The 18,276-nt window shown below is 33.2% G+C and overlaps 1 protein-coding gene across 3 annotated transcripts in view; it reads right to left on the bottom strand.

The window, feature by feature from the left end:
- Positions 1-519: 519 nt before the first annotated feature.
- The window catches only part of ATF2 (activating transcription factor 2), a 75,113-nt gene continuing 57,356 nt past the window's right edge, over positions 520-18,276 (bottom strand). For all 3 annotated transcript variants that reach the window (XM_006083094.3, XM_023744694.1, XM_023744700.1), the window contains 3 exons: positions 17,581-17,787; positions 8,848-8,953; positions 520-3,078 (listed from right to left, as the gene is read on the bottom strand). In XM_006083094.3, coding sequence (XP_006083156.3) covers positions 2,852-3,078; positions 8,848-8,953; positions 17,581-17,787 — 540 coding nt within the window. In that variant the 3' untranslated portion in view covers positions 520-2,851. The remainder of the gene's footprint in view (positions 3,079-8,847; positions 8,954-17,580; positions 17,788-18,276) is intronic.

Below are 18,276 nucleotides of genomic sequence, written 5' to 3'. Positions count from 1 at the left end.
TCTGAAGGTAAAACAAACTGTTTCCCAACGAGTTAGCTGTGGACTGTGAAAAGAGGGGAAATGAGAATGACAAGGTTGTTCTGGCTTAAGCAACTGGAAGAATGGAGTTGCCATCAGTGAACGTATGAAAGACTGTGGGAGGATTCTATGTGAGGGTAGGGTGGGGGAAGACCAATAGTTCAGTGTTGGATACGTTACTAGTATATTTAAGATGTTTTGTCAGGGATGCACCAAGAGACACCAAAGGCTGGTGGATCTGTGTGTGGGTGAATTTGAAGGAATGTTTCAGGTTAGGGACCTGAATTAAAGATTCACTGTACATGAATGGGGCTTAAACTGAATGCTGAGAAACAGGAATAAGGCCTGAGCACCCTGCAGTGAAAAGGTCTTTGAGAATGAATAAATTTTATCACAGAAATAGAGTATCAGGTTCTTCTCAGGTGATAAATGCCCCGAAGAAAAAAAAAATATCATCAGGTGATGCTACTTTATGAAAGATAGGTAAGAACAAGCCAATTATGAACATAATTTAAAGATAGAATTTATTCTCTGATGGTTTACTCATGCAAACTGCACATGAAAGAAAATAGTACAGTTTGTGTAACATTGCAAATATAAGGACTCAAAATGCTAGGTACAGAAGTAGTGTGACATCCTGAAAGTCCAAATGGAATTTGTGTTTATACAACTAATAATGATTTTTATTTGCTGAGTACAGACTGATTTACAATGAAAGTTTTGCTAACGTTGGTAAGCTCATTAACCGTTTACATGACTTCTTACATCTATGTAGCTTTATTTTACAGTTGCAAGAATTCCTGTTATCAAAGAACTTTAACTTGCATAAATAATAAAATGAAAGGAAAATGCACCAAAGGACTTAGGAGAGAGAAAAATTGAGGCTTTTCCTAACCCATCCAAACTACAATAAAAAATAGCCTTCTTGCAAAATTCATATTTTGTGCCTTTGAGATCAACTCCTTAGCATAATTATGGAAAAATCATGATTAGAAATTGATTACTTTAAAATTATAAAATCAGTTAAAAATTTAAAAAAATTTAGAAGTAGAATTACCAACTAAAATGTTCTCAGTTTTAACAAACCAAAAAATAAAATTCCTATTATCTTCATAACTTAAAAGTCCTAAAATGTCATTTGTATAATTTGAATGCTTCCCAGTCTGGAACTTAGGCAGGTGAGATATTTCCTTGAGTTGTCAAGGATATTCCATGTAGGTTTTAAATGTCAGTCTCATTAGGAGATGGCACTGAGACTTTAGCAAAGAGTGTAGTATGGATGCAGAACAAACTACACAACTTATTATAAATGCATTATAGATATTTACATAATGGAATCCTGCTTGAATGCCAGAAGTTGCTACTGGGTAGGACTCTTAACTATTTTACAAAGTTCTCTTACACACATCTACTACTTTTAAATTTTTAACAATTTAGTCTATTTTAAAATATTGTACTGTATTTTGAACGTAACTGCAGAATAAAAATAGATAATGGCACATTAGAAAACTCAGTATCCCACAGATGACTGGATAATGAGAAAAGTGTACCTACAATCATCTCATCAGAAACAAACTACATCATGGAATGTTAGTTATCCAAGCCTGCACAGTAATGACGTTTTAAATTGCAATCACCTATTGGCCAGCATCACACTGAAGGCATCGTTAAACATTCAAGCAAAGATTGCTGGCATAAACTATTGAAAGACACAAACACCCACACACACACATACAAATACTCTCTCTCACTCACTCTTGCTTCCCACTTTATAATTACATTGTTCTAAAGATAGATACTGATTTTTTCCCCACAAGAAACGTTATCAAAATTTGCTACTAAAAGATGACAGTGCTTTCACAAGAATAAGTACAAGTTAGCTTGCAAGTACAAGACAATGGGGGTAAACAGTCTTAAATTTTCTAAGTAGTAATTTTAGGCTTTTCTGGCAACTATACCATACTTGATTATGCATAAACTTCTCAGTTTGTAACCTGAAACCTGAAAAAAAACACCCAAAAACCTAATTTCAAAAAATTATTAGATATCTGATAACCCTGTATTGTACATTATATAATTTCATATTTTATTAGCCTCAAAACATAAGGTTTAAAATACTGAAGTTAAAACTTGAAAAATAGTCATTTTTGAAATGATAAAGGATTCCAAAATTCATGTTTACTTAAAAGCTTTACAAAGAAAAATGCACTATTCATGATCTTGATTTAGTTTAAGATTAAGTGTGCATAAAAGCACTGTATGTCTTCTACCATGTTTTCACTCAAAAAGTGTTTTCTAATGTTCTTCCTTTTGCATAATGTGCAAAATAAAAGGCAAAAAGGTTAAAAGCAACTTTCTTTCTCTTGCTAGTGCTTTATGACTTTGTTAACGTACAAAGTCAATAAGGATTTAAGCAGAACTTTGGTATAAATGATATAACAATATTACCATCACAGTTGAGGGATAAAAGGTGGTCAAAAGAAATGGAAGTGGGAAGAGAGATTCAGGAACACCCCCATTTATTAAACACCACCAAATTAAAAATGAAATAAACCACAATGAATTATAATACAATTTATACATTGAGCACAGAAAAATTAATAAATCTAACAATATTTATAAAAAAGCAAAATCAGCCTTTTTCCAGAGAATAAAAACTGTTGTTCAGTCTGATCATCAACTGCTGCTACCCCAACTTTAGAGCCAAATTTAATTTCAAGTAAAAAAAAAAATTTACAACCACAGATTTCGCATAAATGGAAACTGGTCTTTCCTTGATTTCCCTTTGAAGTCACTAATGAGTATCTAAAACTGCTGCACTGCAGGTTTCTAATCAACTTCCTGAGGGCTGGGCCTGGGAGGAAGGAGCCATTACGATCTGTGAAAGTGCAGGCTCTGTACTCTGGTCCGCCATCTGGGTGAGGACTGAAGTGGCTACAGCTTCTGCCTTGGAGGTTGAACTGACTCCATTGGATGTGCTGACAGAACTATGCTGTATCGCTTCCGTATGTGGACTACTTGGCACTGACAGGTCTTCTGAACTATCATCTTTATCAGCAGCTGAGTGGAAAAAAGAAAAATTGCTCAGTTTCTTAAAATACTGTAAGAATGTTTCAGTAGGCTGAGTCCATATACAGAGTAAAAAGCGACAAGATATTCTGTAAAATCAGTTATTTAGAAAAGTCAGTATGATGGGAATTGAGTAACTGAAAGGTGGCTGTAAGACATGAAGTGGGCATTTTATCCCCAACAGGTCAAACAAGCACAACCACACACATGGAAACATCTGGGTACCAGTGCCTTAGAGAACAGAGCTGAAGAAATATGTGCTAAGTAGAGTTAAACTGGGGTAGGAACTTGGGAGAAAGACCCCTATCGCTATAATCAAACCCTTATCAAACAACACATTTAACAAAACCAATGTTTGTCTACATCTCATTCTTATTAAAAGATAAAAAAATGGATTGCCACATGCATAAACAAAATGAATTCTTATATACAAATTACATCTTCAAATTATTCCCTCTGCAGTCTCCAGAACTATATTTATTCTAGCTGACTTTCCATCTCCTGCAGCACTGGGTGATTACAACACCTGATTCTAATGATGCAGACACATGAGAATAAGCAATATTTAGAATTTAAATGCCACCAGCTGTTATAGTTGCATGAATTAATTGAGATTCAAATAAAAATCTACATAAAAGTCTACAATTAAATATATTCAGGCAAGGGCATTCTATTTATAAAAATAAATCTACCAATTTGTAGGCTTTTGAATAACAAATCTCCCATATATTTTTTATTACAGAAAATAATCCAATAATCTCATTTAGTGAAAAATTTGATAGGCACAACACACAAACAGTTATAGTGTATGTAAGTTATGAGACACAATGACAACACAAACACCTATGAACCCAGTCCCCAACTCTGAAAGAGAACATTGCCTTAGTAACCCTGATGCTTCCTAGCAGCTCCTCTCTTTACCAAAGATAATTACCATCTGCTATTTCTTTAACCATTCCGTATTTTTTCTTTGAAGTTTTGCCAAGTAGGTATGTATCCCTAACAATATTGTTTAGCTTGTTTACTAATGAACATTCTAAAAACAGTATCATACTGGATATATTCTTTTGCACCTTGTTTTATTCACTTGGCATTAAAATAATTTTTATTTAGTGTTTAGAAGAGACAATAAGCAGGCTTTCTATAAAATCTGAGAATGCATACCGGCCTTCTTCTCAATGGCTAAGTCCCCATTCTGAAAGTCAATTATTAAAAGGTCTGCACCCTATGAAGCAGAACTTATCCTATGATTTATAATATGGAAGACGGAGGTGGAGGAACCCCACAAAGCACAACTTTTATTCAAATAAAATTCCTTATTCTGAGGGTTTTCTTAAATATAGTAATTTTTAGGAATTTTGACATACTTGCCCCCAATTCATTGATTTTTGGAAAGCAGGTTTTAATAAATATAAGTGAGAAAGAATCCCATCTTCTCCATAATCTGCTATGAATGCAAAACCACCTCCTTGGATAAAAATTTGACCTCAAGTTATAATAAAAAAAGTCACAGTAATTCTTTTAAAATTATAATAAATGTTATAAAACACAATTTCAATGGCCAACACAATAGTTATGTGTTCAAAGAAAACACTAGAGACTACTAAAAAGCCCTCTTTGTTGATGTGACCACTAATCTTCAACAGGACAGCAAACTGACCTTTCTCTCAAGGTTAAGTTCTAGGGGTGCACCAGCTTTCAAAAATAAAGAGGCTGATCTGTGATGAGTGTAATAAGGAAATGTAAATATATAGTGAAGGCAATGACTCAAAATTAAACAGTGCATTCTAAGGAATAAGTGATTGTCTCCAGTCTTTCAGAATTAGGTAACGCAAATCTTTAGGCTATACAAAGAACAGGTACTCACTTATAAATTTTGTAATTATAAACTTTATAAATACCTTTATAATGTGATATATCTGCACCCATATCCACTTCCAGAAAGTATTACTAGTATAATCACAAGTACCAGACAGATACAAGAGATCTTACGGCACTCAAGAGCCATTTTCAGGCCTATATAAGTTTAAAGAAACTAGCTGTTTGACAATTCACTCTTTAAAGTTCTCTACCTCTGTTCATATATATTTTCAATACTGAAAATATAGGGTATGGCAAAAGTAAGTTCACAATTGTTTGTATGGAAGATAATAATAAAAATAAAAAATAAAAAATAATAATACAAGAATAAACTGTTTTGTGTACTCACAACTGTAAACCTACCTTTGCCCCAACTATATAAGTTCTCAAGGACATTTGGGACCAAGAAGCTTTCCTTCCCACTTATGATTATAGAAACAACTATTATATAATTTTAATTATGCTCAGTGATCTAGAGAATATGACTTAATGGCAATAAGATCACTCTTGTGCTTTATTCTTGATGGAATCCAAACATTTAGAAAATATATTTTCATTCACATTTTATACTATTTGACTGTTAAGGTGCCAACTGTCACAGTTTTCCCATGACCGAGGGTTAAAACTGTGACCCTGTGACAGTGTGACTTTAACTGTCACCTTTACCCATAAGATTTTGTAATATTCCTTAATTTCTACTAAACCTTAGTTTTCTCTCTCAAATGTTTTGAAAGAATTAGCACTACAGCTCACCACCATTAGTAATTGCTGTGTGCAACATGATTAACAGTGTTAGGTATTTGTGAATTTCCCCATATTTTCTATAAAATTTAAATATTCACTTAGTCAATCTCTATATTTACCTTAACTATTAAACAACAGAGAAGTTGTATTTTTGCAAAGACTTCAAATTTGAAAATAGACATTACTTTAAAATTTCTACAAAATCCAATTATCTCCCCAGAGCCTGAAGAGAACAAATTTTATGCTACAACTATACTTGTTAATTGACTATCTAGATGACTAGACAGGAAAAAAGGTAGGTATAGTTCCCAAAATTAAAAATGTATTTCATTCTCACACCATAGTATAATAGATATTCACTAAAAACTTATTCATCTAGATTTTCAGTAAGTTTATTTAAGGGTATAGGACATAAACCCATACACCTAAACATTTAAAAATACCTTTATAAATTATTGACTAAAATGAAAAATTGGCTTATATTTGCTGAACATATTCTACCTAGAGAACAGAGAGAAAGCTGTTGGAATTATCTAATAAGTTACCTAGGATTTAAAAATTGTAGATACTTTTGAATTGAATGCAATAAGAGTTAATTTTCTTTCTAGTTTATAGAATCAATTATACATTTACTATCAAAATTCATGGTAACTCTCTTAAGAAAACCATGTATGTATAATGCTGAACTCAGTAGCTTCTATATGAAATTACGTTAAATCAGATGGGAGCCCAAAAGGCCTCATCCCTGCAGCAATCTTTGTTAATACAAACTCCAAACATATTTCTACATGGGCTCAATTTACTCCACAATGTGTTTCACCATCCTGTCAAAATGACTAGATATCAAGTATACACTAACTGAAATAAAGAGTAATTTACAGGAATTCAAGTGTAGGGTAGAAGATTCTGAGAATCAAATCAATGATTTGGAATACGAGGAAGCAAAAAACACCCAATCAGAAGAGCAAAAAGATAAAAGAATCCAAAAATATGAGGATAGAGTAAGGACCCTCTAGGACAGCGGTTCTCAACCTGTGGGTAGCGACCCCTTTGGGGTCAAACGACCCTTTCACAGGGGTCGCCTAAGACCATTGGAAAACACATATATAATTACATATTGTTTTTGTGATTAATCACTACGCTTTAATTAGGTTCAATTTGTAACAATGAAAATACATCCTGCATATCAGATATTTACATTATGATTCATAACAGTAGCAAAATTACAGTTATGAAGTAGCAACGAAAATAATTTTATGGTTGGGGGTCACCACAACATGAGGAACTGTATTAAAGGGTCGCCGCATTAGGTAGGTTGAGAACCACGGCTCTAGGACAACATCAAGCATACCAACATTCGCATTATGGGGGTGCCAAAGGAGAAGAGAAAACAAGTTATTGAAAACCCATTTGAAGAAATAATGACAGCAAACTTCCCCTACCTGGTGAAAGAAATAGACTTATAAGTCCAGGAAGCAGAGAGTCCCAACAAGAGGAAACCAAAGAGGCCCACACAAAGACACATCATAATTAAAATGCCAAAGGTTAAAGACAAAGAATCTTAAAAGCAGCACAAGAGAAAAGCAGTTAACAAGAAGAGCAGCAGGAAGAATAAAAGGTAAAAAATACGAACAATAAAATGGCAATAAATACATAACTGAATCTAAAAATCAAAATAAACAAACAAGGAATCTAATGAACAAAATAAACCGATGAATAAAATAGAACCAAAGACATGGAAATATGGAACAGATTTGACAAATCTCAGAGGGAAGGGGGTAGGGGGTGGGAAGAGATTAATGAAAGAACTTATATGCATTACCTATGGACACAGACAATAGGGTGGTGAAGGCTTGGGGCAGGGCGGAAACCAAGTGGAGGGGGGCAATGGGAGGAAAAAAGGGGACGTGTGATAATCTCAACAATAAAGATTTTAAAAAATTATTAGCTATCAAAGGACTGAGATTTATTTGCTCAAAATGACAAAAATCAATGTTCTATATATGGCAATAGAGTTGCTAAATCTATTGAATCTTTTAAATTAAAAAATATTGCCCATTCTGATGAAACTGCTTACAATGACTACAAGTGAAGATGGTGGCCATTAAGTTTTATCTTGAGCACCTGAGGAACAGTTTGCATCCCATATAAAATGTTTCTTTCTTTTGAATCACTGACACTGGCAAATTAAAATAAAGTGGATACATATGGTTGAAACAATCTTCACATTTACAAATATCCTGAAATACCTCTAACTCATAAAAACGAAAGCTGTGGGTTATGTATTATGAATGTTGCCTAATGCATTCCCAGCTCTGTTATTTGTTACAAATTTATGTACAATGGACAGGCCATTTATTCAAGAGTTACAGCTGGTTCCAACATTGTGCATATTACCAAAAAGAAGGACATTACAAGAAGGAAAAAACACAATTAACCTCTAAAATGCTGAAAACGGAAGAACCTCATTTTTAGGGAAAACATTTAAAAGGAAACTGATAAGCAGATAATGTTCTATTTTAGCATTTTTATGACTAACTAGAAGATTCAATACAAAGGTTCACAATAATTAAAAACCCCACACACAATGCTGATATCTAAGGAAGAACAATAGGATCTGATACTGTAAATAGATACTACATACAGGTGTCCCCCTAAAAAATGTATACACATTTTAACAGCTGATAGCTCAATTTTGAAAAGGAAATGTATTTTAATAAACACTGACTACGATTATTCAAAGTGAGTGTATAAATTTTTGGGACACCCTATTTTAGTAAAGACAGTTGATTTAAAAAATACACATCATTACTCAACAAAGGCTGGACGGGAAATGCTTCACCATGTCAATCTAAGACAAAGTGTTATACTGGGGTGATAAACAAAATAATCATCAGTATTTATAGTATATTTTAAGTTATTAACTAACCCATTTTGCTAATCCATAGTAATCCCTAAAATAAAAGCTAGAAATAGGAAATTTTTTAAAATCTAGATTCTAAGAAGTATACCCCATTCCATAATAACCTTGTAGAAGTCTGATATTTTATATTAAATATAGGAATTTCAGTCTCCGTTTTTTGATGGAAGCTTGGTTCACTGTGGCAGTATTTCACTGATGTAGCCTAAGGCTGTAGGTAATGGAACATTACTCACTGTGATAGCCAGATTTCTTCTGCATGGCTGTTACAGGGCAATCTTTATGAGCCAGAAGAAGCTGTTTCAGCTGTGCCACTTCATTTCTCAGCAGGGTGACTTCACTCTGGAGAAGAGACAAGTTATGTACCTTACCAGCATCAGATTAAACATTTCTTACTGTTTAAAACAAGGGAAGGTTAAGATAACGAAAACTGAACATCTTTAACGGAATATCAAGGGATAAACAAAATATGCTGCTTATATATGTTTAATCAGTACATTATCAGTTTTATATTTTAGCAATTGTATAAAAACTGCAACTTTTATAAAAATTTAAGATAACACAACTAGATAACATATTTCAAAGTTTTTATATTACCATTTGCCTTGAAGCTGCTTATTACATATTAGAGATTACCTGTTGAAGGTTTTTTTTATTATATGTACATTACATGTTCTTTTGTTTGAATAATTAGAGACATCAAGGGAGTCAGGATGAATTTTTACTCCTCTATTCACTTGAAAATGAAAAATTTATCCTGAAAACTCAATCAAGTTTCTAAGAAACTTGGAAAAGCTCCTTATGGGAAACCACAATAACCAAGGAATCACAGATACCTAGAATGCAATGCAAGACACTGTGTTGGACACAAAACCAAAAAAGTAGATGTAATATCTAAAAGGCAGAGTTGCCTTTAACCTAGACAATTCGTACACATCTAAATTTAAATCTGATAAATCAATGGTGATTTGTACTATTCCTTATTACAAAAAAAGCAAGTCAGCTATTGTATTGGATACATTAATCTGGAAAATTCTCTGTAAAAGTTCCAAATTGAGTATCCAGTTAATTTTGTTGGGTCACCCACAAATATTAAAGACATATAGATTAGTGATAATTATCAATGCTAAAGAGTTAGAAATAATATGAGTTTAACAAATTGATAACATAAAAATCTTAATTTACAAATACCTCTACTTATTTTAACTTACATTAACCTTAACTATGCAGATTTCATCCATGAACCCAAAATTAAATGAAGAAATATAGCAAAAGGGTGTACACAAAGCTCAGGCACTTCATTTTCCACCCCTGAGTCTCTTATGCAGAAAGCTTAATGTAAAATAATTTAGCAGATTAGACTCATTAGGTCTCCTGATGTGATTAATGACAAACAAAAAATCAAAAGAATAAAAATTAAGCAATCTAAAGGCAAGTCTGTTAGGTCAAATAGTTCCTCACACCCCAATAATAATGAACTGCAACACTGTGTTAAAGCACAAAACAAAAATTGATGCTCATAATAAAACTGAACCATTAATAAAAAGGTTAAATTGTTTAGAATATTCTATTTGAGACAAGAATGGGTTTAGAGCAGCCGTGGGCAAACTATGGCCCGCGGGCCGGATCCGGCCCGTTTGAAATGAATAAAACTAAAAAAAAAAAAAAAAGACCGTACCCTTTTATGTAATGATGTTTACTTTGAATTTATATTAGTTCACACAAACACTCCATCCATGTTTTTGTTCCGGCCCTCCGGTCCAGTTTAAGAACCCATTGTGGGCCTCGAGTCAAAAAGTTTGCCCACCCCTGGTTTAGAGTGATCAAAGTACAAAAGGGAAAGCAAAAGTTTTGCCTTAAAAATAAACTGTTATTTAGGAAACTTATTTCTATGAAATACTGCATCAGTGTCAATATTGCTAAGTATAGCTCTTTATTAATGACACAGTTGATGAGAAACCATTTTATGAATAACCCAATATATACCTTCCAAGAAAGTTTCCTGTCTGCTGTGTCAGCTTGATTTTGAGACTTGTATCTACAAGTTTCTTTCATTAATTTCTAAAATATAACATAGGGCTGGATGGGTACGTCAAGCATACACAATATTTTATAATCTGGTACCTGTAGCTACCCTACACATTAGTGTGAACCTATGATATAATCAATATTTAATCATTTTTACTATAAAAATGAAAATTTGTATAGCTAACTAAACACATAATGTTATCTCTAACTAGAAAATCTGTCCTTTCCTTTTTGTCTTGCTAATTATTTTACTCATCTTTAAGTCAACTCAGTACAGCATAAGTTTGCATAGAAAAAGAATTGAGGCTGTAACCGGTTTGGCTCAGTGGATAGAGAGTCGGCCTGTGGACTGAAAAGTCCCAGGTTCTATTCCGGTCAAGGGCATGTACCTTGGTTGCGGGGTGTGCAGGAGGCAGCTGATCGATATTTCTCTCTCATTGATATTTCTAACTCTCTATCCCTCTCCCTTCCTCTCTGTAAAAAAATCAATAAAATATATTAAAAAAAGAAAAAGAAGTGAGATGCCCATTGCTTTGTTCCCACAACCCCATATACTTATACGTGTGTGTGTATTAACACAGTACTTAGGACATTGGATTCTAATTTTTGGTTTATTTGTTTGCCACCCCTGCCAGACTGGGATTTTCTCAAGGGCAGATTATCTTGCTCTTTGAATCCCCAGAGCACAGCACAGGCTGGCACAGACTGAGTACATAGCTATATTTAGAGAGGACCATGGAAATTCTACGTCCAGGAGGTAAAAAATACCAAAAAGAGGCGAAGTGAAATAAAGGACATGGAAACATTTTGAAAATGTCCAAGTCTCATTCAAATGTGAGCAATTATTGATTTTTTTTCTAATCAAAGTAAAACCTATTTGTTAAGATAAAGCAATGCTGAAAAATTTATTATTTTGGTTTAAAATAAAATGTAAATTATTTTGGCATTTTCTTACCATTGCTCCATTCTATTTTTAGCTACTCGAAAATTATATACTAATAAACAAGTTGTTTTTTTTGTTGTTGTTTTTTACAGTTTATCTGCAGCAGATTATCTGCAGCAGATCAGACTGATAAAATCAGATCAGACTAATCAGTCAAAATTTCTCACGGATATCTGGCCACATCTTGATGACCATAGGCATCCCATAAATTTATGATCTTTAACTTACTAGTTCAGCCACTATTCTCAAAATTAAAGAAATAATGTTAGATGATTTCTTCTTTGGGGAATTTCTCATTGCTGAAGATCAAATTTTTCTCATGTTTAGTCTTCAGAAAAATCAATGATCAAATATCAAGATTCTCACCACACAGCTCCAAAGGTTGTCATGGATGCAAAACCTACACTTGAGAATAAAATAGTTGTCTACAACAGAAATATAGATGATGGGGTTCTATTTTGAAAATATTTTGCAAAATGAACGTGAATGACCTGTCTCTTCTTCTCATACTTTGATTTCTTGCTTCATGTTTGTCTCCTCTGCTAGACCACAAATTTTATAAGTTCAAGGACAATGTCTTTTTCACTATTATATTCCCTGTGTCTAATAACATGCCCTGCACAGATTAAGCACTTATGCTTAATGACAGAACAAATAATAACTAGTATTTGCATAGCACAGTTACAGAATACTTTTCTATATCCTCTCTCACTTATAAAGTATTTCATGACTTTGACTGATGAGAAAGTAAAGGCTTAGAAAGATTTTTTATAAAGGCTAGTAAAAACAAATACTAGGTCTCAAACTCTTAATAAAATGCAAGAGGTACAGGTGGCATCACTATTACCGTTACCCCCTTCTCTAGATAAAATACTAAGGGGGTGGGGGGCAGAGGAAGATAGTAATATCATATTTTTTTTAGGAATTAAAACATTGTATACCATCTTGAATTGTTGCTATTCTTTTCTATTTCAAATTATAAATACTAAAGATTTGATCCTATTCCTTTAATGTCAATGGACCAATAAGCAAAACCTTTTCCATATCACTAACTTATGAGTGAAAACTCCTCATGTATCCAGCTATCAAAGAATGCTTCTATTAATTTATTGAACCTCTTATTCCACATACATTTTGCAATACCTAAGTTTTAAAAGCAAAATCCACAACAAAATTCCCAAGTTTTATCCACAGAGTAATTGTTGAGTTAGTCTGACTTTAGTTCATAGAGGAAACATGCTGAAGTTGTAAACTGAAAACTAACCCCCAAAATGAGTGTAACTGAAAGACAAAGGCATACGAGGTTAAAAGCATCTATACTAATAAAAGCCTAGGTGGCCCTCGTGTGCCATGTTGTCACAAGATGGCTGCCACAAGATGATGGCCACGCGCACAGCGGAGGCGGGGCCCGGTGGCTGCTCCATACGGTGAGGCCTGGGGGTCCTGTGGCTCCATGCAGTGTGGAGGAGGCCAGTCCCAGCATCTCCGCCGCCTCACACGGAGGAGGCGGGTCCCGGCAGAGGAGGCAGGTCACAGCAGGGGAGGGCAGTTGTGGGCAATCAGGCTGGCAAGCAAGCAGTTAGGAGCCAGCGGTCCTGGATTGTGAGAGGGATGTCCAGCAGTCCCAGAATGGGGAAGGTGCAGGCCGGGCTGAGGGACACCCTCTCCCCCGCCCCCCCTGCATGAATTTCATGCACTGGGCTACTAGTTTTAAATAAAAGACAACAAAATCATGTATTACCTTAAAAATATGTTATAATTAACAGCACCCAATTCTTGGTCTATATTATCACAAATGTTTCTAATACAATTTGATAAAATTGCCTTTTTAGCAATGATTTTAGAAAGCTAAAATATAGTTAAATTTCATGACTGGGGCAATAAGGTTGAATAATTAATATTTCTAAAAATCTAATATGTGTTTGGTAAAAATATTAACAGTCATACCTCAACATTCATTAAATCTTTTATTTTATGTAATATATAAGTAACCATGAATCATTACTGCCCACTACACCAATCAGCTAAGCCTGTATGTCACATGAAGGATTATTTAAAAAATGTAGAATTGATGAATGTGTTCACATAAACTACAGTTTAATTATTTCTTTTACATTCAATTTTCTTTACAAGTCATTCTATTCTTCACAGCTAGTGATTTTGCTGTTGGGAGACTGAAAAAAATTTTTTTTCTCCCTGAATCTACTATAAGCATGTTAACTCTTCACACTCTGAAAACTATGGTCTGTCACTATTTTAAAACTTTTTATTTTGTTTGACAAATAACTATAAACAATAAAAATCAAAATCACACATCCACTTGAAATAATAAAGTCATAATTGAAGTGCCTTTTCTTCCCAAACCATCCATACTTCCCCATACCCTCTCTTCTCTTTACTACTGTTACATCCTGGTACATGTCTTTCCTAAAATTTTACCTATATGTAGAGATTCGTTACTATATGATTTCCATACCTACACATTTATCCATCTAACTTAACTATAAACCTTTTACTAATGAAAAAGATTTATGGTATATATTTTAGTATGCAACTAACTTTTTATTGAGTAATTTATTGAAGTGAAATTCCCATAATATAGAATTAACCATTTTAAAGTGAATTAATTCAATGGCATTTCGTACATTTACCATGTTGTGCAACCACCTTTGTCTACTTATAAAACATCTCTGTCACTCTAAAATAAAACCCATTACCCATTAACCAGTTTCTCCCTTTCCTTTTCCCCCGTCTCCTGCAATGACCAATTTGCATTTTGTCTCTATGCATTTATCTGCTCTAGATATTTCATACAAAGAGTCAGGTAATATGTGACTTTGTGTATAGCTTCTTTTACTTAAGCATGTTTTGAGGTTCATCCACATTTTAGCATGTACTTTAAGTCCTTTTTATGCCTAAATAATATCCCATTGTATGTATATACCACAATTTATTTATCCACTCATCCACTGATGGATGTTTAGACTGTTTTCAGCAACTTTCTTTTTGCCCACAACAATGTATTACAGACATTTTCCCAGGTTAATATATACAAATGAACCTTATTCTCTTTTTTTTGCAGAAGTATTTTTTTAATAAAATTTTATTGACCCCAGAGCAGAAGGGAGAGGGAGAGATAGAAACATCAATGACAGAGAATCATTGATCAGCTGCCTCCTGCAGACTCCCAAATGGGGATTGAGAGACCTCAACCACTGAGTCACACCGGCTGGGCTTGCAGAAGTATCTATAATAATAAAAGCATAATATGCTAATTAGACCAGACGTCCCAACGAAGCCGGGGCTGCGAGGGAAGCCCGGGTCCCAGGTGCCTGCAGGCGGCCGGAGGGAAGCCCGGGTCCCGGGTGCCAGAGGAAAGCTGGTGCTGGCAGGCGGGGGAAGGAAGGCCTACTCTTGCACGTATTTTGTGCATCGGGCCTCTAGTTTTACAGAAAATCCCTGATAACGTATCATTTTGCCTATCTTCATATTTTGGTATGTATCTCTAAAACTGAGAACACTTTCTTATTTAACTATGATGCCATCATCACAGTTTTTAATGATAAAAATACTGATTTTACTTGTTCTGTTTGTAATTTGAGGTATTAACCTCTACAGTTGAATATAACTTTAGTTAATTTAGTGATTTCTTGAATTTGACTTCTATTTAAGTTTTATGCTTTGAAAATAATGTGCTAGCTAACTTGTACCTAGATAAATCTTGCCTTTATTCCTCCAGTCAAGAAATTTCTACCTCATGTAGGCAATAAAAATGCAACACATTTTACAATGACATTTTAACTATAGTTTGCATGGTGGAAAAAACATGCAATTAATGAAGTAAAGATTACATTTATTTTGAATACTGAATTTTCCAAGGTTTTCCAATAATAAAGCATCAGTATTATTAATAATAGTGACCAGTTCTGCAGTATAACTAAGGAAACAGTAATATCTCATTAAAAGCTGTTAATATTGCTAAAAGTTGGGTCAAAGAAGAAAACTTCAAGTCCAACAACACCCTGTAAATGAGACCATGTATTTATATAACATTTATAGTTTTCAGTCATCTTTACTTCTTAAGATGGTAAGTAAGCCAAATGACAAAGGAAAATAGTAATACATTTTTTTTTAAATTAAATATTTATGTATTAAAAATACCTGCATTCATTCTGATTCAACTGATTTATGCAACAACCCAGATAAATAGACTAGCAGGTATTACCTCTATTCTCTGGACAAGACAACTGAGGCTAACAAAGAATGGTATGTTTAATGTTATACCACTATAAGTAGATTTTCCCTGTAAGTCGGAACCCACCTACATAAGCACCTATGGCACTCACATAGAGCACATACACAGCAGAAATGAAGTGAAACAGTAAAAAATATTTAAAAGATAACAATTCCTGACCTTTACTTGTGGTAAATAAATAATAAAAAACATAAAGCACATATGTACATACGTCAAAATGATGAAACTTTTTTTTTAATAAATAAATAGGAGATGACAACGTAACCACAAAACAACGTACGTCGAGTCCGACGTAACCCGAGGACTGTCTGTATATACTTAAATCACTTTGTTAATATAAATATTTAAAAATTTAATAGTAAAATTAGTTTAAAAATTACTTAAAATAGTTTTTTAAAAGTTAATATTGTAACAGAGATACCTGGTAAAGAATAGACATTTTTATAGTTGTATAAATAAATTGGTACCTATAATCTGTTTCACTGAATTTATGAGGGAAAAAAATTTATACATTTTTTCTAAAAACTTATGAAAATAGTTCTTAAGAATTCCTTTATCATATGATAATATAATAAATTCTTAGTATACCCTGGTATATAAGTATATATGTGAAGTCTCTGTGATGTGGTATATCATTTTTAAATTTTTTCTAAATGGTTAAAATAAGTTTTATAAGACAATTTGTTCTAAACTAACATGCCAATATTCAAAGCACTACACAGTATTAAAAAATGTCTACCTCACATATGAAAAATTTTTAGGTTATAAAATTTATATTACAGGTTTAATGCTATTCCTGATGCTAAAAACTTTTTCCCAAGAATTTAAATAGACATTTATATTAGTGATATCTTTAAAGATAGAAAGGTTTAAGGAGAGAGCAGTTCTCATCATTAATTATAATTACATAGAAAGATTTGTTTTTAACTGGGAATAATTTAACTCAGAAGACTGATCAATAACTACAATTCATTAACATCAATTTTCTAGTTGATGCTCATCGATTGGTAGTTTAGATTTTATTGGAGAACGTTCACAACATTAAAAAAAAAAAAGAAAAAGAAAAACAAAACAAAAAACAGAAGAAAGAAAATAGATTTGGTGCTCCCCCATTGGAAATCTTACCAAAGACTGAATAGGAAGGAGCCTTAAACCTTTATACCCACGAAGTTCCTAAGAAATGTATCTGAGGCACATTGGCAGGGCAGCATAAAATGATTTCTATTGCCACTGGCCATATTGTACCTGTTCTGTGGATAATAAGAGTCCTTCAGTTTCCAAAGCTGTCAATCTGGCACCTTTCTTGAGCACTATATTCACTTTAAATAAAACAAAACAAAACAAAATTTATAATTCAAAGAACAAAAGGACTTAAAAACAAAACTGCTACTAACGCAACTTTATCATTGTGATATAAACCAAAAATTGAACATGAAAAGAGAAATACCAGTGATATTTTTAATTTTAAAATTCTTTGAACTTTATATCACAACTTTTAAAGTTTAAGTACTTTTGCACTATACAATTAAACACATATTTTAAATTACTTCATTGTATCAGTACTGAAAATTTTATATTATTTTATCTTAGTATCCAAATAAGTTTATAAAATTAGGTTTTACATACACACACCCAACATTGTGTCCTACAATATTTAGATGGCTAAGTAGAAAAAATAAAGGAAAGAGCTGTAGTCACAATTATTAAAATACATAAAACAAAATTTACACATATGCCCCCTACCTGTAGTTGTCCATTTAATGAACTCAAGTCTTCGGCCTTCTTCTCTAAAGACTGAACCCAGACTTTCCTTTTTTGTCGACATCTTGAAGCTGCTGCTCTATTTCGCTCCAGAAACTTCCTTCTTTTCTCATCAGGATCTTCATTAGCTGCTCTTCTTCGACGACCACTTGTATTTTGGGTCTGTGGAGTTGTGTGAGCTGGAGAAGCCTGTAATAAACAGAAATGGAAGCTTTTTAACACAGGCAGTAAAGGGTGGCAAAAGGAGAGAGCTACTAACTAAGTCTCATTGTATATATCAATATTTTGGGGCAATGTGAAAATCACCCAGTGGTTTAACAAATTCCTTGAAATAAATGAGCATCGCTACAATAAGATTCTCACTAAGTCACTATTTATATTAAATAAAGTCTTTAAAGTTTCTATAATATTTTCATTTATATAGAAATAAAATGAAGAAACTGAAAATGCAATACAAATGATCATATAAAAATCTTACATTTTCCCAAGTATATTCTTAAAATTACATTAAGGTGTTATTCAATCCTTTGAAAACTAATTATAAGGTACTAAAGTAAAAATTTAATAATTGCTTATTTAAATTCACTATGGGAAATCACATTTACTTTAAATCTGTAAATTTTCTTTAAAAATTGTTTTATCTATGCCCTAGCTGGCTTGGCTCAGTGGATAGAGCAT

Source organism: Myotis lucifugus, unplaced genomic scaffold, assembly GCF_000147115.1.
Source record: "Myotis lucifugus unplaced genomic scaffold, Myoluc2.0 scaffold_5, whole genome shotgun sequence".
Taxonomy (NCBI): domain Eukaryota; kingdom Metazoa; phylum Chordata; class Mammalia; order Chiroptera; family Vespertilionidae; genus Myotis; species Myotis lucifugus.
This window is presented reverse-complemented; position numbering and strand designations above follow the sequence as displayed.